Genomic DNA, 26,369 nt, shown 5'->3' with positions numbered 1-26,369 from the left:
TGAACTGTTGGATAGTACATGAAGTTTTATGTTCATATTTTTTAAAAACATCGAGGTTTTTCAGAGATGGCTGACCACTGACTGAAACACAATGACGAGCATCACATGATCGACGTTTAGGTATTGGTGTTGTTGCTACGGTTGTCAGAATAGCCTGCAATAATGGTGCATGCTGCAGAAAACAGTAATCTCCCATGCTCGAATATGCACATCAATGTTACTGTGATGTAATGCTGCATGCATCGGAGAAAACAGCAGAAACGGCTACAACGGGGGAAACTGCCGATTGCAAATGTGACAAAACACGGGGGGGGAGGCTGGATACTTTCACAAGTTGATTAAAGTGTTGGTGGGATGGATGTCACTTTTACTCACGTTATTTCCATGAGTAAACAACTGGGTCAATTCCATTCACTGACGTCACTTCTAATGTACGACACTTTTACTTAGTTTTGCTTTTACAACTTCATTTTGCTGTAAATTGACAAAATGGTTCAAGTGCTTCAACCACCTCTGCAAAAATAATAGCATTTAAAAGAGCTATCCTGCAACATTGTGCAGTTTTGACCACAACAGACATTCGACAAATGGAATTCATGCGCAAAGTTCAAGTAATATTCATAAAACATATGTCACCAATATGTAAAATATACACACTTTTCCACTAAAAGGCCCTGAGACTACAGTGTTCACCGATCCAAGCAACACATTCATGGCTGCGCAAAACCACGTCTGCTTAGCCTGTATCCGATCAAATCACCAAAAAGGTACATAAATACTTCAATAATTCAATAAATACTAGCAGTAGCACCGAAACAAAAATACATTTGACAACAGTTTGGTCCAAACAATGAACACATTTCACAAAAACCTTTACAAGAACGTTCTTATTATAAAAGTCTGTAAACTCTTAACAATGATACATCCGTGACCTTCGTAGCTCCAAACGCATAAAGCAAAAAGGCAAATCTGATTTCAGTTTGTACGTTTTCTTAAAGTTGACAGGAATGGGATGCACCTCTCCCATTCTCTGGAAACAAGTCAGCGCTCAGCTTTGGCAGCTGTAGTGGGCTCTTATGTGGAAGGGCAAGCGAATACCTTTTGCTTCACATTTCACCCGACAAATAGAATAAATACAAGCCTTATTTTCATTATGGCTGTTTAAATATGTAACTTCGAAATCCTTCATTTTGATAACAGCATTGTGAGTGTCCACCTGATCATCTGCAGTGTGCCCCCTTCCCTACACGCATGACGGGGAGATGAGAACGTGACCAGGCAACATCTGGACTGCTCCAAAACCAGCTCTTCAAAACACACTTAACCCTGTGCGTGTCAACTGTAAAGGGAAATCTGAAAAGTAATTTGATTTGCAATGTTCCAGCCTTTAGTAGAGTCGAGTATTCTGAATCGTGTCGTTAAAACGTCGAAGAAGCATCTGCTGAAGGCTATCTGTCAGTGCAATCTTTCCATGGCTTGGTAAGCATGGAGAGAATGAGCGCGGGCAGCAGTGGAGCGCTCGACTGTAGGCTGCGGGGGGAGTGTGAAACGCGCTGAAAGGACCATCTCATATAAGACACACGCAACAGACTCCCGACCTGCGTCAAAGCCCTGCTGCGCGCACGTGTCTGTTGCTACAATCGTAAAATAAAAAAAAAGGAGGCGCGCCATCCGATGCCGCTTCCTGTCATCCGGTTCATCCGTCTACATGCAGAAGCACCTGTCCCGGCGGCACAACGGGCGAGCGCGTCCCAAGTCCCCGTCGCGGTGTCATCTGCGGCTCGGCTCCTGGCCCGGAAACACTTTGCGGTACATGGAGAGACCTGCGAGATATGAAAGGGTGTTTATTTCAAAAGGCAAAGGGGTGGTTTTCCCTTTCCTACCTTTTGATCCAGGGAGGTTAATTATAGACAAAAGCGGTGGGGTGTTAAGCCTTTGTGTGGCGTGACTTCACTCTCAGACCGCCGTCCTATCTCTTGGCTCACGGCCAGTAGAAAAGGCATTCCGAATACAGGTCGCGCTAGTGTGTTTGTGCTTCTTCCTAACAGTATCCCTTTTCATTCCCCTGCAGCAGACTATTTATTTTAGGGTTCCTTTACGCTGCTGAGGGCTGACTGAGCTGGAGAATGAAAAACACTGCCTCCAATCGCATGAAACGGCACAAGATAAGAGTGCATATCTAAATAATTTAAGGTTTTTTTTTATATTTTGCTCAATGCTCAATTCCACAGTGATCCACAAACAATCTACCTTCACCCAATGCACCGGTGTGGCAGGAAAGCTTGAAGATGAATTCAAGTCCTAATATAATGCTTTATCCAGGCTTTTGCACATCTTGGCCCTGGAGTTTCACTTTTTTTGTGATCATTTTTTTTATTCATTTTTCAGTAATAATGTAGGAAACATAAAACTCCAGACTGTCATTAGGGGGTTGGTCACACAAGCCCTTCATCGGGTGAACCGAGGCATGAAACAGGCCCAGTGCTTTGAAAATGTGCAATGTCACAACACAGCAACAGCGTGGCAGCCAACAGTCCACCACGGCAACAGATCGAGTGAACAGTCGGCACTGTTACTCATCGATTCTCCACTCAGCTTGCAACGCCAAAGGTTCTACCTCTGTTGAGACTTAAAATATTATGCACACCCTCTATGCTGTCATGAGCTATACTGTGCTCCATTTCCATCAGTTCTCTACGACTACAATAACACCAGGGGAGCATCCAGCGGCTCTCAACCCAGACTGAATTGGCCTCACTCTGTAGCCCTGCATTAGGTAAGTAATATTGCAATATTGAAATACACACCCCTTCACTTTTCCCACATTTTATTATGTTATATGGTAGAGCGTCTCATGATCAGAAGGTCAGGGGTTTGAATCCCGGCTCCTGCAGGTGCACACTGTCGGTCCTTGGGCAAGACACTTCACCCACCTTGCCTCCAGTGTCTGCGTACACTGGTGTATGAATGAGCGTGTGAATGGGTGAGTGGTTCCTTGATGATTTACCATTACTATTTACCACTCAAGGACATTCACAGACTCGTCCTGAAACCACTCCATCGTTATCATGACTGTGTGCTTCGTGTCGTTCTCCTGTTGGACAGTGAACCCATCGCCACAGTCTGAGGCCATGAGTGCTCTGGAGCAGGTTTTCAACCAGCATGTCGATGTACATTGCTGAATTCATCCTTCCATGATGCAGTCACCACCATGCTGCACCATAGGGATGGTCTTTGCCAGGTGATGACCGGTGCCTGGTTTCTTCCAGATGAGGCGCTTGACATTCAGACCAAATAATTCTATCTTGGCCTCATCAGAGCAGAGAATCTTACTTCTCATGGTCTGAGCTGTTTAGGTGCCTTTTGGTAAACTCCAAGCCGACTGTCATGGGCCTTTTACTGAGAAGAGGCTTCTGCTTGGACACTCCACCAAGGACTGATTGGTGGACTTAGTTTTACTTAGTGTTGCTACAAAGATGGTTGTCCTTCTGGAAAGTTCTCCCATTTCCTCAGAATAACGCTGGAGCTCTGTCAGAGTTAGTCACCTCCCTGACCATGGCTAAACTCCCCTGATTGAGCTAGGAAGAGTCCTGGTGGTTCTGACAGTCCTCCATTTAGAAATGATGGAAGCCACTGTGCTTTCGGGACCTTCAATGCTGCAACAATTTTTCTATACCCTTTCCCAGATCGATGCCTCGATACAAACCTGTTTCAGAGGTCAACTGACAGTTCCTGTGACTTCAGGGCTTGGCTTCTGCTCTGACATGCACTGTCAGCTGAGGGACCTTATAGAGAGGTCTGTGCCTTTCCAACTCAAGCCCAGAAAATTACATTTATCACAGGTGGACTCCAGTCTAGTTGTAGAAACATCTGACTGCATGTACATGAGATATTTCAGTCTTTTATTTTAATAAATTTGCAAAACTTTCTTTAAAAAAAAGAACACATTTAATCCATTTTGGAACAAAGATGTAACATAACAAAAGGTGGAAAAACTGAAGGGATGAGAATACTTTCCAGACACACCGTATATTTAGCTCATTTTGGCCTATTGTTCCAGTTTTGTTAAGTCTAGAAAAGGGCTGAGCCACTTTTGTATGTTGACAAAGTGTGGTGTCTCCCATGTACAAGCAGTCTGCAGTAAGACCAGCTGACCATACACTCTTCCATTACAATGAGCTCTAGAGTTTCCCTTTTTTTCACTGTATTAGAATCATGCAAAATCACGGGAAACAGGTAAAAGTAAAGCGGTTGTGGAGCAGTTGTAAAAGCTAACCTCAAAATGTGACAGCTATTTGCCAACGAATAGCAGTCAAGGCAGTTCAAGTCCTGAAATGCTTGAGTCTAGTGAAGCTGCCTGGTTGTTCAAAACAGAAGCATAACATGGGCCCGGTGACAAACTTCCAGGAACTGTCCGATAGCGACGCCTTGCATAGATCCCATTAAAACATGCGCGGGTGCTGCATTCATTTCCTTTCTCCAACTCCAAGTAATAAATCTTTCATCGGTGGACGTCTATGGAGCCCTGAGAACTTTTAGGAAAACTTCAAGGGGAAGGCTTGTAAAACACATGTGGCTGACATAATCTGGATCTGCGTGCTTTGATAGGTCCTCGTCTCACTCTTCCCCTCATCGCATGTCAAAAACTGAACCGGGGGGTGACGCACACATGATGAAGCCGTGCAAATTGGGGAGTGGGAGGGGGCGAGCGGGCAGGAGGCTTTTTGGAAGTTATACGAGCAGAAAGAGATGAGAGAGAGAGAGAGATAAAGGCCCGCGGTGATTAATGGCGGTTGACAGCTGATCATAGAGAATGCTCTCCCTGTCAGAAGCGATCAGGGGAGCGCAGTCATCTCGCTGCAAAGGTAAACTGGACAGGCACAAAAAGGACCTGACTCACTCCAAAGCCCCACAAAGGCGATTCCGCTCCAGCAGACACACCGCGCTCAGGCTCGGCTAACTTCAGATAAACTGGCCTCTGCCGCAAACTTCTCCCCCCCAACCCCTTTTGAGCTGGGAAATGACGGAAAAACGCATTCATGAAATTCAGAAGCTGCTCCCAACGGCTCTAGTTACAGTAATTGATGAGTTTATAAGATGTTTGTTAACTAAAGCCAGGCACAGTTTTGCGGGGAGAAAAGAAAAGAAAATGTTCAGAGGGGACTGGGCGGCGCTGCTGCTACCGTATTTTTCCGAGCAGCCTGCGTAGGGACATGTGTAGGGCTGTAGGCTGATTGCTGGGGTGACTCTCACACTCCCGTAATGTGACCGATAGTAGGATTTGCTCATGCTAAAGTATGGCATGGGCTTGATCAGGCAAACAGATGTGCGACACTCTAATATCACCGCTACTGTCGTGAGCTCAACGCTTCGTTTAGCGCGCTGATCCGGGTGGAAAAAGCAGCGCGGCTGCGGTGTGAAGACGCACACGAGAGCCACTCGCGCCCACATATGTAGTGTCACTGCGAGTGAAGAAACGGCCAACACATGGGAATGCCTGAAATGTTCCCATCACTGGATCTCATTACCAAAAAAAAAAAGATGTCATCGCCCGTAAGCCGCTTTATTCTTTAGTAATCTGCGGCCGTGGACACGCGCCAGTCCATTGGTCACACAGCGAGCGGCACTAAAATGACTGTTTATAGTCAGATGAAGCTGAGAGAACGCTCCAAGTGTGTGCCATGTTCTTCATATTGAATTAGGAGATCAGCAAGTGGTTAACTCTGCCATGTGGGCTCTCTCCGCAGCAGGTTTGTTTGTTATTCAAAAAAAGTAGCGGTAATGGGCCAAGAAAGTTGATTAGCTTCTAATTTAGCGCTGGTAGAGATCACTGCCTGGAAATGGGATTTTAAAAGGATCTTTCATCCAAGACTTGATTTATTTTATCTGCAAAATCATTTCAAATGTTCTGGGTGTTTTATCAACTTTTAAGACAATTCTCAAATAGAGAAAAGAACAAATGATAGCCGTTAGCATCAGACTCACCTGATTCACCACAGATGGCTTCGTAGACTATTCTCTGACCGTTGGATACGTGTCCAGAAGTTGGGGTCTCTGCAGATGATTGCCTTGTGACGAAAAGAAATGAAAATAGTTTAACAAATGTATTCTCACATTAGTTGTAAACATTCTTCTGCAAAACCTCCCATCCCCAGAGGGATTTCGAAGTTCTCAGCGTGCGGGCCAGACAGTAAGGCTTGCGCCGTGTTTACCAACTGTCTCTCTTGAGTTAGTGTGGCAAGTAGGGGACAAATTCCTGCTCCTTGTCCTGGGTGATGCGATTTTCACAGTTGCCCGATAATTACGATGTAGGCTGCAAAATAAAAAGGAGTGCGTGCCAAGCGATTTTGGATAGCGCGGCGAATACAGACGCTGCCAGTGTACGTACACAGAGACGTACAGTACCTCTGGAGATTACAGGCCACGGACTGCTCCACCTTTCCACATTATCAAACAGCAAATTCAGTGTTTTCATGGAATAAACCATTAAAGGAAGCACTGAAGCAGAGCGCGGGAGCAGACGTGCCCGTAACCTTATACATTAAATCTGTTAAGCATTTTTAGGAGGAACAATAAATAAAGCTTAGCCGGCATTAACCTCTCGCCCCATAACAGCAGCTTGCCAGAGGAGCATTAACAAGGTAATGAGGGTACACACTGGCTCCTTGTGAGGGGCTGCACAGTTGTTCTTTCATACCATTACACAAGCACAAATAGAGCTGGCCCACTTCTAGCGCGGCAAACCTTGACAGGAAGCAACCCTTTTCACAAAAAAAAAAAAGTTGACCTCGGAGAGTTGTTGGCATCACTTTTTCTTTGACAACGCTCTTTTACACCTCAGTTAGATGAGGGCAGCTGGATCTCAACTTGCAGTGTGTACAGATAATATACTAGCCCCAAGCTGAAAATTTCACACAGCTTGCAGAAATCTTAGGCAAACGATGCGGATGTGCAGCAGCCCTGCTCTCTGTGCGCCGCAGGTAGCCCGGGCTGCCAGAGTGCTACTGACCAAAGGGTATAAAGTTTAACTGTAAACACACGTCTGGCAGGTCGTGTGTGTATACGGCACTCTGTGAAAATAACTACTGTTGTGGCTGATTAATAGGGAGTGAGAGCTGCAGTGAGGCTGACATTAATGGCGCTGCTGTAATTGTCACCCTATTAGTAATGCCACACGACAGCCCGCGTTTCCGTAGTTACAGCTGCCACAAGCCAAACCTCGAAAAACAAAACACCAAACAGGCTCATTTATTTGTGTTACAAATGACTCCTTTCAAAGCCTTCACTGAAGTCATACCACTCAAAGTCCTTGAAGCCCGTAAGTTGGCAGCTATGGCATGCTGATGGACAGGGAGCCCTGCCCGGCCACTAGATACTATGTATATACAAGCTGATACTCAAGGCTCCGGTTAATGTTACATTATACAGTTTGTACAACAGGTCGGAGATATTTCTTATTACATGTCACTAGGGGGGAAAGTCGCTTTAGCAGCTCTCATAGAGATTATAGAATGTCATTATTCAGCTTGTTACGTTTTAGGAGAGATCACACATCACTGGTTTTATATAATTTAGGGATAACTTAACATTGCTTTTAGTGATTGATATGTAAACCGACTCAAAACATTTAAGCCCAACAAACACCTTAGCTCAGCTCTGATAAGAACCACCATAGAAGCATCGAACGCTGATGCCCTGGCTAAAAGGGTGACCTCTCACTGACAGAGAAAGGGTTTTTGTAGATTAAGCACTAGTCACTCCCCCCAAAATGCTATTGGCCCGCCCCCTGGCAAGTGTAACCGAGTAACCAAGTGTAATCCTGATGTGGCACGAGTTCATGCTCATATATTCTCTGGTGTACACTGTCTCAGCACCTTCTGGAGAAGGTGAAAAGCCGGACTAAAACTGACATGTGTTAGCTGTGCTTAGCGAACACGAGCATTGAGTCACTCCCAAAATGAGAAATGGAAAGGAAGAGGTGTACTATCCCTCCACTCTCTGTGAACAATCATCATCTCTCCTCTCCCCCCCTGGACGCGCTTTGCATTTCTCTCCCCGTCATTTGTTCATTCCCATTCTCTTTATTCTTTCTTTCATTGTTTCCATCGGTTCGTTTTCCAAGAGCGGGGGGCTTCCGTTTTTCCCACACTCTCCCCTGTCACACTGGTGGACCGCAAAAATGCAGGACAGAGGAGAGTGCGAGGGGGCTCTGGAATTCCACATGCAGAGGGTAAACAGTGCCGCTGCCAGGAAGACGCGCACACACACACACACGGGAGGGAGCAAACAGGCACCTACACGGCAGCCCTAACCTCCTCTGCCCACAGTGGGAGCCGGCAGGCTGCGGAACACGTCAGCATGCTATCGGCGGGGACACTGGAATAAAGGAAAGAAAGAAAGAAAGGGGAAACTCAAATAACCAAGCTCTACATTTTGATTCTAGTGTCAGAGTGCTACATAACTAAAAATTATTTCTAAGAACTGGTCTGAAAACATTCTGCCCACACTGAATGCGATGAAGATAGAATCCTTCCTCCCCAGTAAGTGCGAAGAGCCCATGGTGATTGCGACACCATTTTAAACAAACAATCAGCCGTGATCACGAAGCTCTTATTGTGTAATTTGCCCAGATGTTGCCGTAATAAAGTCATAAGTCGCAAGTGAGGGGAAAAAGCTTGTATTTTCCCCGGCCGCGCTCCCTCTCTTCAGCTTATCTCCAAACCAAACAGGATTTAAATGGAGCTGGAAGGCCGGGTCCTTCCACTGAACCGCGCTGTGTTTACGGTTCAGGCAGAAATCAGGCCTGTGATGAGGCTGTTTACCGAACAGACAGATAGAAGCGGCGGCCAGCGCTCCGCTACACACGTATTCTGACGCTCATTAGCCGTGAACTCAGCTCCAAATTATGAAAGAAGACAATTGCGGCTATCTGTGAGGATGAGGTCACCAAATAAGGCTGAACAGAGCAATCTCTTCACCCGTCATGCACTCAGGCAATCAAGGTGGAAGATACCAACTCCAGCCACAAGGGGGCAGTTAAGTGTCCAATGTATTTGAATATCTAATATTAATGAATATGTTTTGACTACCATCATCGGGACTGTGCTTACTTGGTGGGGCGCTTAGAGGTGGTTTTCCTGCCCTGGCCTTCTGATCTGCCGCTGCTGGGAGGCTTGGGGACATGGACAGGGACAGGGGTCGTCTTAGCCTGAACGAGGCCGACAGCACTGGGGTGGGAGTGGGGCTTGAGCCTGGCAGGAGGACAGCTGGAGAACGTCTTAGTTGTCGGGACACTTGGATGGTTTGAAGACTTATCCTAAGGAAAGAAACAAACATGAATGCAAAACCACAGGCCAATTACTGGTCGACTATACCCCTTTTTTCTCCCTGAAAGATCGCTATTTATTAATTTAAGAATAATTCCAAAAAAGGAATAAGGAAGTGCAATCAGTTTTGGAATGGTTAGATCATAGGAAAACGTCACTAGGCAAGTTGAAGAATGCATTCAAGTAGATATTAATGAAATGCCATCCGGTATCAAAACAAGCTTAACATATCTTTGCAACTGGCTGCACTAAAAAGGAAATTCTTCACATTGTTTGTTTGTTAATAGAAGATCTCCATGGAAAGCTGGGTAGGGGTAAAATGCCATTTTCTTCTGACATAATATTTTTAGGTCACATATCACTGTCCTCGCTGTGCTGGGGAATGCTTTGCATACATTCCTTCCACATCTCATGTCTATGCTATTTTCTCTGCAGCTTTATACGGCTATCTAACCAGCTAATGGTTTTTCAGCCACACTGTGCTGCCAGTCCAAAGGCCAGCAGTGACAGGGAATATCTGATGTAATTTCTGCGTTGATAAATGAGAAGCTGAGTTTCCAGGTTGCAAAGCCTATGGCCACAATTCAGATTTAGCGGGGCCGGGAAGGGCACCTTTCTTTGGCTGCCAGGTGGCCCGGGGCCAAGCCTGTGGAGGAGCCGCACAGTCTGCAGCCAGTAACAGGAACGAGGACTGGAGCCCCTCACTACATCAGCGCACACACAATACATCCACTCACATCACACTCACAGTGACACTTCCTCTGGGCCTGACCACACTTTGATATATACATGTCTCACTTACATTTTATACCTTACATTCAACTGACAGACAGTGGAGTTATACTACTGCCATTTAAAGTGATATACTTGATATTATTACATGGGCAAAACTGATTGTAGAAAAGTAGTATTCTACTAACTCCCAATACAATCCCTGATCCATAACTAGAATTAAATGCAATACCCTTCAACACTGAATTACTATAATAATAATACTATGGACGGGCGTAATATCAAGTTTCATTATCAGTGCACATGGTGAATGGTCTCAACTTAAATAGCACTTTTCCACCTACATTAGGCACTCAAAGCGCTTTACGGCAAGAAACCAGTCACCCATTCACACTCTCATTCATCACCAGTGTGCGCAGACCCTGGAGGCAAGGTTGGTGAAGTGTCTTGCCCAAGGACACAACGACAGTGTGCACCTTCAGGAGGCGGGATTCGAACACCCGACCTTTCGATCATGGGACGACCCGCTCTACCATCTGTGCCACTGTCGCCCCATGTACCCACATGTGGGTAAGAGTCATATGTCCATCAAATTTGATACAGAATTATGTATAGGACAAACAATTTACAGAGGAAAATCCACTGTTTACAGATCATCCATGTTGTGGGAATGACTGCAGAGGACTCCGAGCCAGAGTAGACTGGCAGGGAAACACGTGGGTGGAAAAACGAAAACTGGGAAGGATTTTAGGAAGGCTTCTCTGAATTGATGGGCAAGTCAGCTTTGTTCAGAGTCAGCAGCCTAAGTGCACAACTTGGCCTGTGGTGGAGGAATATTATTTTGTTTTAAGAATAGCAAGAGGTGCAAAATGAAAGTCAAAAAGTCAAAAAAGTCTGAGGTTGCTACTGGGGAAGAAAAAAAAGTGTACTGGATTAATGTCAAATAAGACCTCCTCCAGTATAGTCTTTCAAAGGAATTTCTATCAAAGCCCTATTCTCTAAAATCATCAGGTTCCTCTGTATTTCTAATCTTCAAAACGGTCATATCTCATCAGTCATGGCATGTCAGGCGTGACTAAAAGATTCTTTGTCGTTATGTTACAACAACCACTAAATCCAGATACAAAAGTGCATTTGCATTGTAATGGGGCAGCCAAATGGAGCTCCGATCAGATACGGGAAGTGAAATGAGCACTGGGGCCACTCTGAGGCAGCATTCCTTGATTCCTCACTTTCCAAATGAGCCTCTCGGAGACCAGTGGCCAAACAATGACTTAGGGTGAAGAGTCATGTTTGGCTTTCGAGGAATGAGCTCCTGTTTAGAAAGATGCTCTCAGCGAGCACCGTTTTGTTAAGTGGCTTGGAAGTAGACTCTCAAAATAGTTTAGTGAACGCCAACATGAGAGCATCCCTTTTTATGTGGGTGTAAATGCACTTCTTTGGATGACTTAAGCTGAAGGAAATTTAGACCAAATATTATAGCTTCCATGCAACTGAATACTTTTACCATGCTGCTAAATTTACATCAATGAAGTGCCACAAAGACGACATCAAACAAAGAAGTATATTAAAACAAATAATAAAGTTTTGAAACACTCTATTAAAGGGATTCCAGTTACATAGCATTGACACGCACATCTTCCAAAATCCCAGAGTAGTGATGTGGACCATTTTCCACCCAACTATTCAAGTTGAAGCTCACGTGTCAGAAATGAACTATCCAGCTGTGGTGAGCGTACAGATGAAAACTGACCTTTAGCAGCTCCTCCGCCGCCGTACACAGTAGCCTGGTGGGGAATTTCCCCTTCACCAATGATAAATATAAGTCTTTTTAGTGTCATATTCAGCGCAAAGACGCTGGAAACTCCTCTATTATTGCATTTACCTGGTATCGACATTGGCTCTGCTCCAGCAGATGTTGTGACTTGAGTCTCTGCTGCTGCTGAAGCTGCTGGATGGCGTACTGGAGCTGGTAGCTGCCCTGTGTGGGCTGGTAGATGTGCTGCGGGCTCACCCCTGTCACCACACTGTAGGCCCTCTGGAACGGAGAGGCCCAAAGATCCCCCTCATCCTTCAGAGGTCTGAAGCAAACACACAACACATTATTTAAGAACAATATTAAACATAGTTATTCAACATTTTACACAAGCGAGTTTTAGGGTACAAAATAATGTGTTTTATTTATTAATGATTTAGTATAACATACTGTATGTGTGAAACAGTTACATTATCACTCTTCTGAAATGAAGCCAACAATGGCCTGTGTTTCAGAACAGCAATCAGTCAATCAAAATCAGGAAATTCAATGTGTAAGTATGAATAAAAGTTCATCTTTAAATTTACTGGCTTTAGAAAATAATTCAGTTCTCATGCTTTGAATATAGCCGTTAGCACTACTCCAGCTTTCTCTGGTACGACCTTGCAGGGACTGAGCTCCAGTGTCTCGGTGGGTGACTGCAGGGCCCACAAAAGCCTCAAGTTAAAGTGTGTGAATCACTGCGGAGGGCAGGCTTGTGGCAAATATAGGCCAGATTAAAACCCTCCCGCCTCAGAGCTCCCTGGGCTTCATATTTCATTCAAATCACAAAACCTCGACCAGGAAGACTACTTTTAGACAAGTAGGACACATTTTTAACTGGATTAACATTAGAAATAAGCCTTTTGCAGACCTCTCGAGATTATCTTTCAATGAGTTTAAGCAATGATACAACTATTCAACCTTTAGATACGGTTGACTGGTTTGAATATGCACACTGTACTGCATCTGAACAACTGGAGCCAAAAGTAATTCTAAAAAGATCACTACGGGCGAAATACAAGGCAGAAAAAGATTCTACTACAGTTAAAACTCCCTCGGGGCCTTTATGATTTAAGAGCGTTCTTAGAAATTCTTCCCATAACATTTGTCCATTGGTCTACCGGAAAAGAAAACACTCCAGACTCCGCAATAAAGACTGTATTTTTAGCCGCAAAGTGCGATAAGGTCCAAAATTAGCATTCAATTCATCTTGGGGAACAATGCAGAGTGGGATACTGTGAGAGAAATATGCCGAACCCAGCGGCAAAACCAGGGAGGTTTCGATCTTCAGAGCACATACATAATGGCACAAACATAGCAAGAACAACCACTGGGAGCACTTTTCCCAGTGCAAAAACAAAAGCTGCTCTGTGAAATTTCTACCATTGTGTGAAACGGAGACAAAGCTAGAATCAATTCTGTTTACTGCGCTCATTTCCTTTAAACTTGGCTGCAGTCTTCACACACACACACACACACACAGGACCGCGGGGACCTTCGCTGCTACTATTTTATTAGCGTTTGTTGGAAAGCGGACCGCATCTCAGGTCAGGAGCAACGACGTCTCTGTAGGGAGGCGAGTGGGAGCGCAAATAACATTATTGATAACCATGAGTCAAAGATCTAGGACGCTTTCCAACACAGTAAAACAGAAGGCACAGTCAAGCCCTTTGTACATCTGATTTTCTCATTACGGTCGTGTGATAGTTTCTGGACTTTGGTGGGGTTTTACAGGGCCCGGCTCAAACCCCCGCTGAGTTGAGAATGGCTGATATAACTTACAGTATTGTGCTATGTCAGTGTGAGCCCCAGCACATGTGCGGCATCAATCTAGCTCAAGTTGAATGTGGGAAAATAGATGGTGAAGAATGACATCACGCCAGAGTATCTCATCAGAGTAAACAGGGCCGGCCACGGGGGTGTCAGGGTATTTCCAGCCATTAGTCAGTGTTTGTTTACATTGAGGTGACACTAACGTGATACTAGCATAAATGCCCTTTAACGCCCATGTGAGAAATATTAAATAGGCGTTGTTGGATTGCAGTAGAATGAATGGTGGTTAAATGGAGGAAATAAAGGCAGGTATAACATGATCTATCAATTGAGCTTTTGTGATTTAAAAAAAAAAAATCAGTCCATAAATATGATCAGAAGTTCAGTCCTTGTGACAAAATTGTGTCACAACTTTTACCCAAGGCTGTCATAAAAAAAAGCAAAGAATTCCCCCAACAGTGCAGTATGAAATACCTTTTACTACAGATAACGTTCCCACAATAACTTTCCCATTCTACGTTTAGCTATTTGCTTTGTAGAACGAAGAAACACAATAGGTGAACGGAATCTACCCCCAAATCAGGAATTCTCATCTTTTTTAAACTCCTTCCCATTTCCACATCTGTCTCCAATCAACAAGAATACAAAAAAATCTAAAGAAAGAGACACATCAAACCACATTTACACGACTTTTTCCCTCATCAAAGACATTTTCTGCAGGGTATTTTCTAACAGACTGTCAGTTAATCAAATGGCTTGTCAAAATCCCTTTGAAACTGTGAGTCTTTACAAAATGTGACCAAGTCAAACAACATTCTGTCCAATCACCAAATCTGGATAAAAAATACTTTCAGCGAGAGAGGCTGTGGTGTGGGCACACACAAAGAGATACAGTTGTTTGAACAGTTGCTATAAATAGACGTCAAGATGAAACTATTGCACATATGAAGGTTACAGATTATTAACTTTTATGGGAGCGAGGGGTAACGAAGGAAAACAGGCACGGGAGGTCACTGTGGATGAGAGTGTGTATGAGAGGAGTGGTGCGGTTTGGGCCCTATGGCTGTCAGCACACGAGGGTAAGGCAGCAGCAGGAGCAGCAGCCGGTGTGCTGATGCAGCATACCTGCTGAACGCGGGCAGCGGCACTTCAAAGAGCTGCGCGCCTCTTTGAAAGCCATCGCAGTTCACCCCTGTGGTCGCCTAAAGAGCCAGGGAGCTTAACAGTTTCAGCATGTTTGGCAACGCGCGCCATCCCGAGTGTAAAAAGGGAGGCTCAAGAGGGGCACTTAGGAGGAACAGTGTAAAGGCTAAACTAAGGTAATTCATGCTAATATTGTTGACAACATTTCAACACATGACTGCTATACGCTATAACAAGATAATATACATACATTACTGATCAGCTGCCCTCCTTAAATTCACCACCATAAACGCTGGCAGGTGAATGGGCAATAAAAAGTGTATCCAACGTATAAAAAGCAAGAAAAAAGTACAGATGTTTATAGATGATTAAGTAATGCGGAGGAAATCACAAAATTTACAGCGAGGAAGTATCCGTCAGAGTGCTACCTACTGTATTTATCTACTGTCAAACTTAGGAGGAAGTCAAAATATTAGCAAAATGACGGCGTCTATTAAATAAGTGTTTCTTGGATGGCGGACGTGAAAACAGTTTAAAAACAAAGAGCCAGACATTCCTGGAATTCCCTGACAGCTCAAAACACAAGAAACGGACGGACTGGAAAAACAAAGCCAGAGATAGGGGGGCGAGCTGTCTGCGGCGACACTGTCACATCCACATCAGAATTACAATACAAAAAAAGGGTGGTTTAGTCCATGTTTAACTGGCCCAATGGAAAACCACACTGGCCACTGAAGCCATTCTTAAATACTGTGTGTTTGTGTGTAAAAAAAAAGAATAATGATCAGTTCTTACATGTGGATTTTATCCCATACCTTTTGCTGGTGTGCAGGTCGGCTCCAGAGGGAATGGCCCGCGCTGGTCCTGGGGTTGTCGCTGCAGTGTGCCAGGCTTTGGGAGTGAGCGTCAAGCTGCCTTTTCTCAGCATGTTGTTGGCCAGGTTGAGATTGCTCAGCTGGAAACAAGAAAGACTTGCACTGGTCCAAACTATTGTCAGATAGGGCCGGGTTTAAAACTGTTACAAAGGGATGGAGGACACAATGATTTGAATTGAAATCCTTATTACACTGTTGCTAATTCAAATTGGTCCGACTAATTGAAGACAGGGCTAGTGAAAGCCCTTCAGTGGGGTCTTCATCTAGTTATAAATACTGTAGAAACATAGTTAAGTAGAGTCAGAGAGTGCGTAATCTAGGTTTGAAAAAAAAAAAAAAGGTTTGTTTTAATTTCTCTCAATAAAATAGAAAATGTTACATTTTAGGTAGAGGCATGTTTATGTAAAAACTAACCCAGACTCCAACTCCTTTTTAAAATCTATCCCAACATGAACCATTCATCTCTTGTATTTGACAGATTGGTGGAATGTACACAAAGAACATGGCACAGCCAGACTCTGCTTACTCAGCATTAAATCCAGGGACCCTCTTTTCAGCCTCCATCACTGACAGCCCCTTTCTCTGTTTACAAGCTCATCGGCAGGAAGTGTTCTGTACACGACAATCACGCTGCTAAAATCTTAATGTACATTAATGATTAATGGAGGCAGTAAGAGCTTTGCTCCCGACTGAAATCAAATGTTACGACTTCACGGCAGCGCCAGGTATTTTATTTACTTTAACCGTAGGTGGTACTGTCAGACATTATTCAAGTCCACGTTCTGTTTGTGTATATATTAGCTAGCATGAGAGTGAGTAATTACCTAAACTGTAGAGGTCATCTCGCGAAACAGGGTGCTGTGTATGTTTACAGTGTTCTCCGTTTAGTCCACAAAGTGATTTAATGACTGCTAATCCGCGACTTGGAGGAAAAAAAAAAAAAGCACTCTGAGGCCTTTGAGAGCAAAACACTGAAGCATTTCATTCTGGTGCCATTAGAAATACGCGCCGGAGCTGTGAGATAGACGGGATAATGCACAAGGCAAGCGAAGGGAAGCTATAAAACAGGCTATCTGTGTGGTCCTGTGCCATCCCGCAGAACAACACTCCAGTCAGGCAGACAGTGAGCAGAGGAGAGGCTGGAGAGGAGCCCTGCAGTGTGTGAGAAACCCTTGGGCTTCAGAGGAAAAGGTAGTGAGGAAGCCCATGTACTTGACACTCCCAGTCTCAGTGCAATCATTTGCCACATTCCTCTATTTATAAGCATCAATTACCACTAAAAGGTAGGTGCCTGTTAAGTATCAACCAAAATCACTCCCCCATGGAGCATCCGATAATGAGACCGCACAAGTAGAAGGTGCTGATGCACTCGTCCAGGCAGCAAGGTTCAAAACACTCCTCATACTAGAGGCTGGCCAAAAGTCTGACATTTATGTTCATTCCTGTCAAATCATTCAACTGAGTGTGTGCTATATACACTTCATAATATACTGGTTCAGTCTGTTTTTCCAAGATTTCTGCTGAGACCACAGCGGCGGAGTTCAAATGTTTATTACCTTAATCTTTAACAGTCCTTTTTGGATGTGTATTGTATAATCACAATGATACACAAAACTAAATGTATGCCAAGTTATAGTAAGTTATTGTTGAGCTAGTTAAATAGATGAGTCATGCTTTCAGTAATGACATAAACTGTCATTTTTGTAATGAATCAAAAATATTGGTCCAGCTGTGCATTTTTTTTTTTACATTTGATTTTGTTATTTCTTTTTATTAAAATTCATCATCATTGTTATTTGCAAATTCATGCCAAGTATCTGCCCCTAATATGCTACAACAGAAAGAACGGGTAAAGCATGAGCCAGCAGACCCTCTGGCTCCAACAGGATGAATAAACAGCTAAACACCACCAATCAGAGCGGGGGTCAAAGCCAGGTTTCTGCATCAGAGAACTATCAGACCTCACAGTGAGAGGGAGCCTACTGCACAGGGGCCAGATTCACCTTCCCCACAGAGCATCACACAGATCACTTTACAGTTGCTTAATAAGCCATTACTCAGAAGCACAACTTCCTGCCTCAGGTGGGAGTAGCAGTTGGCCGGAGGGGAGCCTTCCTTGCAGAACTGAACTCACGTGTTGTGTCAGCAGGTTGATGTGGCTGGAGCTGGCGTACTGGCGCACAACCTGCTTGTCTGCCAGCCTCTGCAGAGCAGCGATGAAGGCCTGCTGGTTGGACTGGGCCTGGGCCGACAGGGCGTTCAGCTCCTTAAAGGTGCCCACGGAGTTCGACTTGAGCTTAGTAGAGCTGCTCTTCCACACCACTAATGAAAAGAAGCATTGTTAAAAAGAGTTTTCTTTTTTGTAGCATGCAACTTACTAACTGACTAACTGGAATGAGGGCCAGAGACTCTATCCATCCCTTTTATTTCATTTAAATAATCATTATGAGGCTGCCATTTAAATGTAATTTCTATCACTATACACACTGTAATAAACTAATTCATAAAAAGTGGTAATTCCAAATAATTAGGAGTTAAGTGTGCAAAACCTGTAATGCTAAAGAAAGTAGTTGCTTTCCTCTGACAGGAAACTTTGCAAAGTGCTGTGAAAATGGTTCCTGCCTTTGGTCAACATCACCTCCTCTGACACCTTTAGGGCTCTTTCTTCTCGACTCGCTCAGACTGTATTCTAATAAACCAAGATGTGCCCTGTCTGTAGCCTCCCTCAGACCAGCCAATAATGTGCCCAAAACTTCATAAATAGCACATAACGTGGCCCAATTCACACGTCATGGATCCCGAAAAAGTCTGTTTCTAATGCTGCAAGAGACCAACAACAGTGGTGTGCCATTTGGTGTGCGCTGTGAGAGCGCCATGCAACTGTTGCTAATCCCTTAATTAACTTTATCAATTAGAGCGTGTCAGTCTCGGTGCAGTGTCTGAGATCATTCGTGAAGTATCCAAGTTTCTAAGCTTAACAGTAAATTAGCCAATTCAGCCTAAATGAATGTGTTTACGCTGCTCATTTACAATTGTGTTTAATTGCTGCAAAAAAGCCTAAGCAGCCAGACTACGTGATTCTCCTATTATACAATGATGCTGAGTTTAAAATATAACACAAAAAAAGATCACAAAGATTGAGAAACGGAGCGACCTTCTGCCGAATCTCCAGGCGAAGCACAAAAAAGGTAAAAGGTTTGCTCTGAATGATATGGGATATTTGAGGGGGTCTTCTGTATAGTCCCTGACACTCAGCTTTTAAATAGAAAGTTCTTGCACTAGTGACTGGTATTGAAATTACAATGTTAGCCTTCTGCAATGTTGAGTGTCAAGTGTAATCTTTCTGAATGTGGCCTGTGTGTATTTCTTTTATGTATGACTGATCACTGTTTTGGACTATGTTTTTCTGTTTTATAAGCAAAATAAGACACGTGAGACGAGTAACGTTATGTCTGAATAGTTTACCGGCGGAGGTGGGTCTGGAGAGCTTCTGGCTGTAGATGTGTGTGGCACTTGGGATGGAGGGGGGCCCTCTGGAGTTGGCGAATGCCGGTGCCTGCCGCAGTCCCTGATTTGCCTGTCCTCCCGTAGCAGCAGCTGCTGCCCAGACTCTTGGTGGTGGTTGCGTGAGCACAGGTGAAGAGCTGTATTTGGGGGGGTCAGTGTCGGCCTGACAGAACTGCGACTTGGCCAGAGATTGAGTGTAGGAAGGGGGCTGCTGGGGCGGAGGGGGAGGCGGGCAGTGCAGCGGGAGCGATGCTGACGGCTGGACGTAAGTGCAGTCTAAAGTTGCGGGGAAATTGGAGTGGTGCTGAGAGGCCTGGAAGTCTGGCTGGGTGCTACTCCCACAGTTGGCTGCCCCGCGTTGATCTGAAAGCTGAATTACAGAAAGCTTGGAGTCTGGGTCACTGCTGGCTTTTCCCGTGGAGAGCGAGGACTCGGAGGTGCTGGAATCTTCTTTGGCCAAAGGCAGAGCTATTGAGAGGGGAAAAATAAAGCCAGGACTCCTTTATCATCAGTTAGCCATTCTCTCGCTCTGACACACGCTTGTTTTCCCCCAGTGAGCGTTAATTGTTTGAAGTGACCTTTGCTTCACCCCACATGACTCAGGCTTTTCCTTTCTGGATCTCATAATCTAAATATCAAAATTCCACTACATTTCTAAAAGACTTACTTCTTGAATCTCCACTGTTGCCTGGCTCTCCTGAAAGGTTTTCTGGCGATAACTGCTTCTTAAGGCTGGAAATCTTGGACCCAAGGAAGATGGTTGCAGATTTATTTTTCTGTGTGTAGAAGGTCAATAGTTCCTCCAGATCATTTTCACTTCAAGAAAAAAACAACAACATCCAGCTTTGTCATGAATCGTATCGAAAACATGTATGGCAATACTTTAATGACCTTTTGCACTTGTGATCAGTGTTGGGAACGTTACTTTTAAAAAGTAATTAGTTATAGTTACTCACTACTTGTTCCAAAAAGTAACTGAGTTAGTAACTGAATTACTCTATAATAAAAGTAACTCGTTACCAGGGAAAGTAACTATTTGTGTTGCTATATGTCAAAGAATTTTGTTTTTTTGTTGTTGCTGTTTTCACAAGTCAATTGAAATGGTTAGAACAGACAGGTGTTCAAAGATGTTCAAAGATGTTCATAGTAACTGAATGAACTGAATGGGGGGTGAGTGGGGGAGGCCCCTGTGACTGAGTGGTATTGTATTTGCGCCGCTGTTTTATTAATGTAGGAATATGGCCGTATTCAAAGAGAATGGGGAGGAACAAGAGTAACATGTGCCAACGATCAGGGCAGACTTTACGCACAAGCATGATGTCTCTCCGTGAAACAATCGACAGCAAATATAAGTTTACATGCCCCAGAAGGTTAGTGGCCTTGCACTGTTCTATGGAGCGGAGAGCGGGGAGAGAGGAAGAAGAAAGGCGCTGAGAGAGAGAGGGAGAAAGACGTGTCTCCACCGCGTCCACTGCGTCTTTGGGTTAAAAATAAGTTCCAACACTACTGATCAATGATCACCAACTTGATTCTCCCCTGCGGCTGCACCGCGCTGTGGGGATGACAAGCCGCAGGTCGGGGACGCAAGTAGTTTATGGAGCAGAGAGCGCGATGCAGTACTCTGCACGGACAGTCAGATGTGCGTGTTCTGCTCCGTCAGACTCCGCCCACCCTCTCCACTGCTCTCCCCATGCTGACACCGCGGCGCTTCATTCAGCCCAATTGTAACGTGCCACTTTGTTTACCCAGTAACGATAACGGCGTTGTAACGACGAGGAGAGTAATGAATTAGATTACTCCGTTACTGAAAAAATAACGCCGTTACCTAACGCCGTTCTTTTAAACGGCGTTATTCCAAACACTGCTTGTGATGAAATATTTCTTGTATTTTTACTCTACTTAATGGGTGAAATGTTGCTCGGAATGGCTTTAAATCTGTCCTGCACATTGAGTTCAGTGTCCTGTCAGCTGCTTATACAATATAACGTAGCTGGGATAACACATAACCACAACGTGTGTTTGCCAACCTCGCTGCACTGATGTACTCTTGAAATACAACGTGGTTAACGCAGCGCTCTTCTTTCTCCGGTTTCTTTACCAAATGTTCAGTTTCCTGTGAAGATAAAAACGATAGCAAATCCCTAAAGAAGAACAAATGCTTGCAAGACAGTAAAAAGAAAAAAAAAATAGAGAAGAGAATGGGCACCTTGTTGTAATGGTGGATGAACTCCCCGAGCTGGTGGGACAGGATGCGTCTGCGGTCTTGGAGCGGCAGCTGGCGACTGGGCAAACCGACCTTTACGTCTTGCTGAAGGTTACTGGCAGCTCTCTTCAGGAATCGTATCACCAATTCCTGTGCAGACATCAACAGACAAGTCAAAAATGTTTGACTATCGTCTCCCTGATTCACTGATAAAAGAGTTCTCATTCCAGTGTACAAAACTAGCCTACTGTGAGTGCGTGCGTATTACGATTACAACGCAAATAATGTCCAATTCAAAGAGTCTTTTTTTACACTTGCTCTGACTACTTTTTTCTGGCGTGGGTTGTGCACATTTCAACCATAGCCAAGGTACAGATGAGTAACACGATCATAAAGGAAAAACTGGCATCGAAACATGAAGAGAAAATAAAGTTCCCAGCACATTCTACAACACATCCATTTGACCCACCCCCAAAAAATGAGAAGATTTGAAAAATGGTTACAGTAAAATTGTACCATTTGGTCATTGTCCTTGTCTGGCCAAGCTGGAATGGCGTTGGCTCTGCTCTCAGCCAAAAGTCTCTGCTGGACCCGTTGCAGGTAGGAAGAAAAAGCAGCTCGAGCCTGCACTTTACTTGTAAAAAGAAGAGGGTGGAATATGGTTACAACCAAGAGGTGTGAAAGTTGAATGAATGGTCATTTAGAAGCAAACACTGGATAAACAAAGGTGCACATTAATCTTTATAGTTTTGCAAAGAAGTGACAGTGAAGAATGCTGTGTTGCTTTGAAAATCTGGGATGCAGGTGTTTTAACCGCCACAGCAATCACCCTCCTTCTTTCAGCGGACATCTCACCCATAAAAAACATGGCTGCCGGTAGAAAGCAGTAGACAATAATAAACTTGTGTGCCTCGTCTTCCACAAGTATAACAATGATGAAGTGTCATTGAAGTATTTACAGTACATGTAAAGCTTCAAGGAGAGTTGTCAGAATATTGTTGCTGATGTTTTGGAAAAAATGTGTCAGATGTGAACAATGACGTGCTTGACTTTAATTTCCCTGCACCCTGTATAGATCCTGCTCAGGAATTCTTTACACACTCAGACTTGTTGTAAGCTCTTTGATTATGCTTCTCTTCAGCTGTATCTATCAATATGCTAGAGTGTAAAAGTGTAATGAGAGTGCACACTGACCTTAGGTCCCAGCCCTGCTGAAGGATGTGCAGCAGGTTAACTTTAGGTCTGCCATCACATGCTGCTGCCTCTGAACTGGACATAGTTTTACTGTGGAGAGCGTCCAGCGGCATGACTCTCTGACCTCTGTCCTCGAGCACCATGTGTGCGCTTGGCTCACTCTCTCCATTCACCTCGTCTCCCTCCTGACTGCTGCTTTCCGTCGCAAAGGCCTTGCATTCCCTGTCTGAGGAACACAGCACTGCAATGAGAGGTAAATGTCTCACTTGTGTTATGAATACAGAGTCTAAAACAAAGTTTTTTTGTTGTTCTTGAAAGAGTAAAGTCATTATTGGCTAACGTGACATGGAGGAGTTATTTATTGAAACATGACAAGGTATCTGAAAGAACTAAGTCCTAATAAAGGAGTAGTTTCCAACCTGACTTGGTCTTGGCTGAGCGGCGGTTCAGGCGGCGCAGGCGTCTTTTACGTGCCTCTAAGGACAGGAGCTTCCTCTCGTACTGGACCACATGAGCACTACAGACCACATCTACCTGCAGCTGCATACTCACATTCCTGACAGACAGAGCATGATGTCAACACTGTGCTCATAAAACCAGCAATAATGATTTATATGTTGATCACCAGCATTTATACAGCACCGTAAAGTTTCAGTCAATTTCTTTAACCGAAACACTTTAACACAACCCAACTCTTAGAGGGAGTTGAATAACTTTTCCAGAAGAACATTTGCCTCAAACGAAAAAAATCTAAAACGGGTAAATAGGACCACTGAAGCAAAAATCTGACATACTTTCAGCAAATCCATGAGAAGGGCAGAATCAATCAATAGGCCTATTTTAAGTATATGTAGAAGTGAAAGTGGCCTCCAGTTTCCTGCCTATCCCCATAGTGAGTTTCAAAGACTAAAATGACATAAATAAAATCGTAAAAAATGGTGGTTTGGTGTAAAAGACCCATCTAAAACAGTCTTTCCCTTACTGTCACCAAGTCCAACACCACAAAGCCACACAGACTTTGGGCGCAAACTGGAAAAGTTGACTGTGCACCATCTTCTGGCCTGTTCCTCTCACCTATCCCGCCGAAAACCAGACAAACGCCACATCAGGATCCGAACCTTTTCCACAAACTGATGGAGGGATTTATTTCCCCATCCTGACCACACTGGAAACGCTTACCTTCCATGGAAAAGTCGCTGCGCCAACATGGAGTTCAGTGATGTCTTGGACTCCAGATATCCACTGAAAAGACAACGAGTAAATGACAATAGCTGTTGTAAAGTCATGCGCCCAAATGAGCCCTCACCTCCCTATTTTAAAGCAAATGTGTTAATGAGTCCAAGGAGATTTTGCAACTTGGGATGGAACAGCCACTATACCAGTCAACTCTCAAGAAAGAAATCACAGAGGCAAAGGACTATAAAACGCACACGTTGTATGAAGCTGTATTTTTAAACTCAAAGTAAGCTACACTATCACCTGATTGTGAGAAGATTAATTGTTATCAAAACTGAGGTCAAAACTGAGGACTACAGAGATATTGTTGAGACTGGGGTCCACATTACGCGTGATTATAGAAAGTAGTTGTTTGTGGCTGAAAAAGTCATACTTATTGACTTTATAATTTTGTGCTCTTTGGCCTGGTCTGCATGAGGCTCGCTGTGGCCGGTGTTTTGTTGTTTGTGCCACAGTTTTGATAGGGAAATGAGAGAGAGGGGAGGTATGGTTATGCTGTCTGTGTTTATTCTGCTCCACAATTGTCTGGACTCTGTGTGTTCACATTTGCGTCAGTGAAACAGCACACACTCCTGTGTGTTCATAGATAACATGTTTGATGTTTTGCAGCTGATCAAAAGTTTAAAACCACACCTAAAAAAACAAACAAAGATGAACTCAGTAATGAGTAGCTCCACAAATTATTGTTGATGACTTCAAAAATTCTTTGCAGCATACTTGATGCCTGCATTTCCACAAGGTCAGGTAAAGGAAAAAGCCAGAGATCTACGCTCTCTGTGCCGCGTAGAAAACATCTCAGGTGGTTCTGTTTGTGATGCCAGTAACATTAGAAATCATCAGGACCATCAAGGTAAAAAAAATTCTCATCAGAGAATTAAACTTTCTTCCGCCTTTTAAAGTTTGGTGCTCTCTTGTGAAGTCCAAACCGGCGGTGCTGTGGCGTTCAAGGAGACGACGCCTTTGAAAACTTTTTTTCTCCTCTTCTTCAGTCGCAGAGGCCTCTGATGGTTATTGGGTTGCAGTCTCCAGCTCCAGTAACAGCCTTCATTTGGGTCGAGGATCGTCCAGTGTGTTGACAGGCAGCCAATCGGATCCTCTGGCTCAGCACTAGTGACACTGGTCTCCCACTTCATTGTTTTGTTCCAAAACCCTCAGGATCAGAAATATAAAATGACTGCTTTACTGCGTCCCAGCTCAGCAGTGATGGCACGCTGTGAGAGGCTCTGCTTATGCAGCTCAACAACACAAACATGGTCTAAAGGACAATTGTATTAATGACTTTGCAATCACGACGTCGTGACAGTATGAATAGCTGACAGAAAATGACACTGAACCCACATTTTTGCACAGATTGGGCCTTTTAAACTTAAACTTCATAAACTTTGGATCAGCTGCAAAAACAACCTATTTCAGTTTAACTATTGTTTTTAATAAAATCTCACTCCCTTTTCTTCTTCGAAGTTCGAAGTTCTACTTGGAACCTTGATAAGATCCAACCATGCAAAATGTGGTCTTAAACTTGTGATCGGGAATGTACCTATAGAGCTCCCATGTTTCAGCAGTTGGAAAGATTCTGATGAAGCCTCCGCGTCTCTCATATTCCTCCTTTATTCTCCTCAAAACCTTGACCTGTGGATGACAGACAAAGTCACAAGTGTCTATTTCTATATTGTTCATAATGCAAAATGACGGGCTGACCTCCTCTGCAGTGAGATGAAGAGTGCTGTCACCTTGGCCTTTTAGCCCATCTCCGTCAGAGTTACTGGGTTGTAAATGTCGCTGTCGCTGCACGGGAACAGAATGGATCACTGATCATATGTTCACATCTTATTTCCCATTTCCCTGGATGACAGAGAGCCAAACAATTTCAAAAATCGAATTGAAGAACTACACTCTGATCACATTTCTTCCTGTGACATGAAGTGCATGTTTTTGTTCTGCGTAGCTTTTCTGGCAGCCTGTGACTGACAGCTCTGACAGGTTGGAGCTGAGAGCAGACAGCAGTGCACAATCCCACAGGATCACATACAGAATTTGTCATATAAATAACAAGGGGATTACATTTAATTGGCCTCACACAGCCAAGGGGGCTGTGTGAGCCAAACAAACTCTTCATCTGTTCACTCTCATCAAAGTAAAGAGAAAGGACAGGTTCCCTCTTTGGCCTGGTCCAGCCCAGCTTTATGCCACAGTTGCTTTAGACTTCCAGAGACTTTAGGTTTCTTTCCTCTGAAACTGGTGCATTGCAGTACTCAGAACCTGCTTACTAAAGCCACTTAGCTAATGTAATGAAGTGCCTATTAAATAAACCATTAGGAATCGATCTGCCGTCTGTCACTTTGAAAAATGGCAAAGTCACATAATGAAATAAAGAAAAAGCCGAGGCACTTTTCTTACCGGCAGTCATCAGGAGATTGCAAAGGGACAGACAGAGAAGAATGAATATGAATGACTACACTGTGCTTTCAGTGGTGTATAAGAGCTAGTGAACACAGTGATAAGGTAAGCATTACTGGGATACACTGAGCATTGTGGAGATCAGAACCTCATTAACATAAAGAGCTAAACCATGTGAATAGATT

At 44.1% G+C, this 26,369-nt stretch overlaps 1 protein-coding gene across 3 annotated transcripts in view; it reads right to left on the bottom strand.

The window, feature by feature from the left end:
- Positions 1-1,165: 1,165 nt before the first annotated feature.
- The window catches only part of ttll5 (tubulin tyrosine ligase-like family, member 5), a 37,971-nt gene continuing 12,767 nt past the window's right edge, over positions 1,166-26,369 (bottom strand). Inside the window, exons 17-32 of one of the 3 annotated variants that reach the window (XM_079573279.1) lie at positions 25,486-25,572; positions 25,325-25,416; positions 23,731-23,793; positions 22,971-23,107; positions 22,552-22,792; positions 21,874-21,991; positions 21,361-21,507; positions 21,182-21,267; positions 19,822-19,970; positions 19,113-19,622; positions 17,782-17,969; positions 15,588-15,727; positions 11,944-12,139; positions 9,111-9,316; positions 5,986-6,068; positions 1,166-1,823 (exon numbers count right to left, since the gene is read on the bottom strand). In XM_079573279.1, the coding sequence (XP_079429405.1) occupies positions 1,771-1,823; positions 5,986-6,068; positions 9,111-9,316; positions 11,944-12,139; positions 15,588-15,727; positions 17,782-17,969; positions 19,113-19,622; positions 19,822-19,970; positions 21,182-21,267; positions 21,361-21,507; positions 21,874-21,991; positions 22,552-22,792; positions 22,971-23,107; positions 23,731-23,793; positions 25,325-25,416; positions 25,486-25,572 (2,496 nt within the window). In that variant the 3' untranslated portion in view covers positions 1,166-1,770. The remainder of the gene's footprint in view (positions 1,824-5,985; positions 6,069-9,110; positions 9,317-11,943; positions 12,140-15,587; positions 15,728-17,781; positions 17,970-19,112; positions 19,623-19,821; positions 19,971-21,181; positions 21,268-21,360; positions 21,508-21,873; positions 21,992-22,551; positions 22,793-22,970; positions 23,108-23,730; positions 23,794-25,324; positions 25,417-25,485; positions 25,573-26,369) is intronic. The other 2 variants (XM_079573281.1, XM_079573280.1) reach the window with 2 other exon arrangements.

Source organism: Gobius niger, assembly GCF_951799975.1.
Source record: "Gobius niger genome assembly, chromosome: 16".
Taxonomy (NCBI): domain Eukaryota; kingdom Metazoa; phylum Chordata; class Actinopteri; order Gobiiformes; family Gobiidae; genus Gobius; species Gobius niger.
This window is presented reverse-complemented; position numbering and strand designations above follow the sequence as displayed.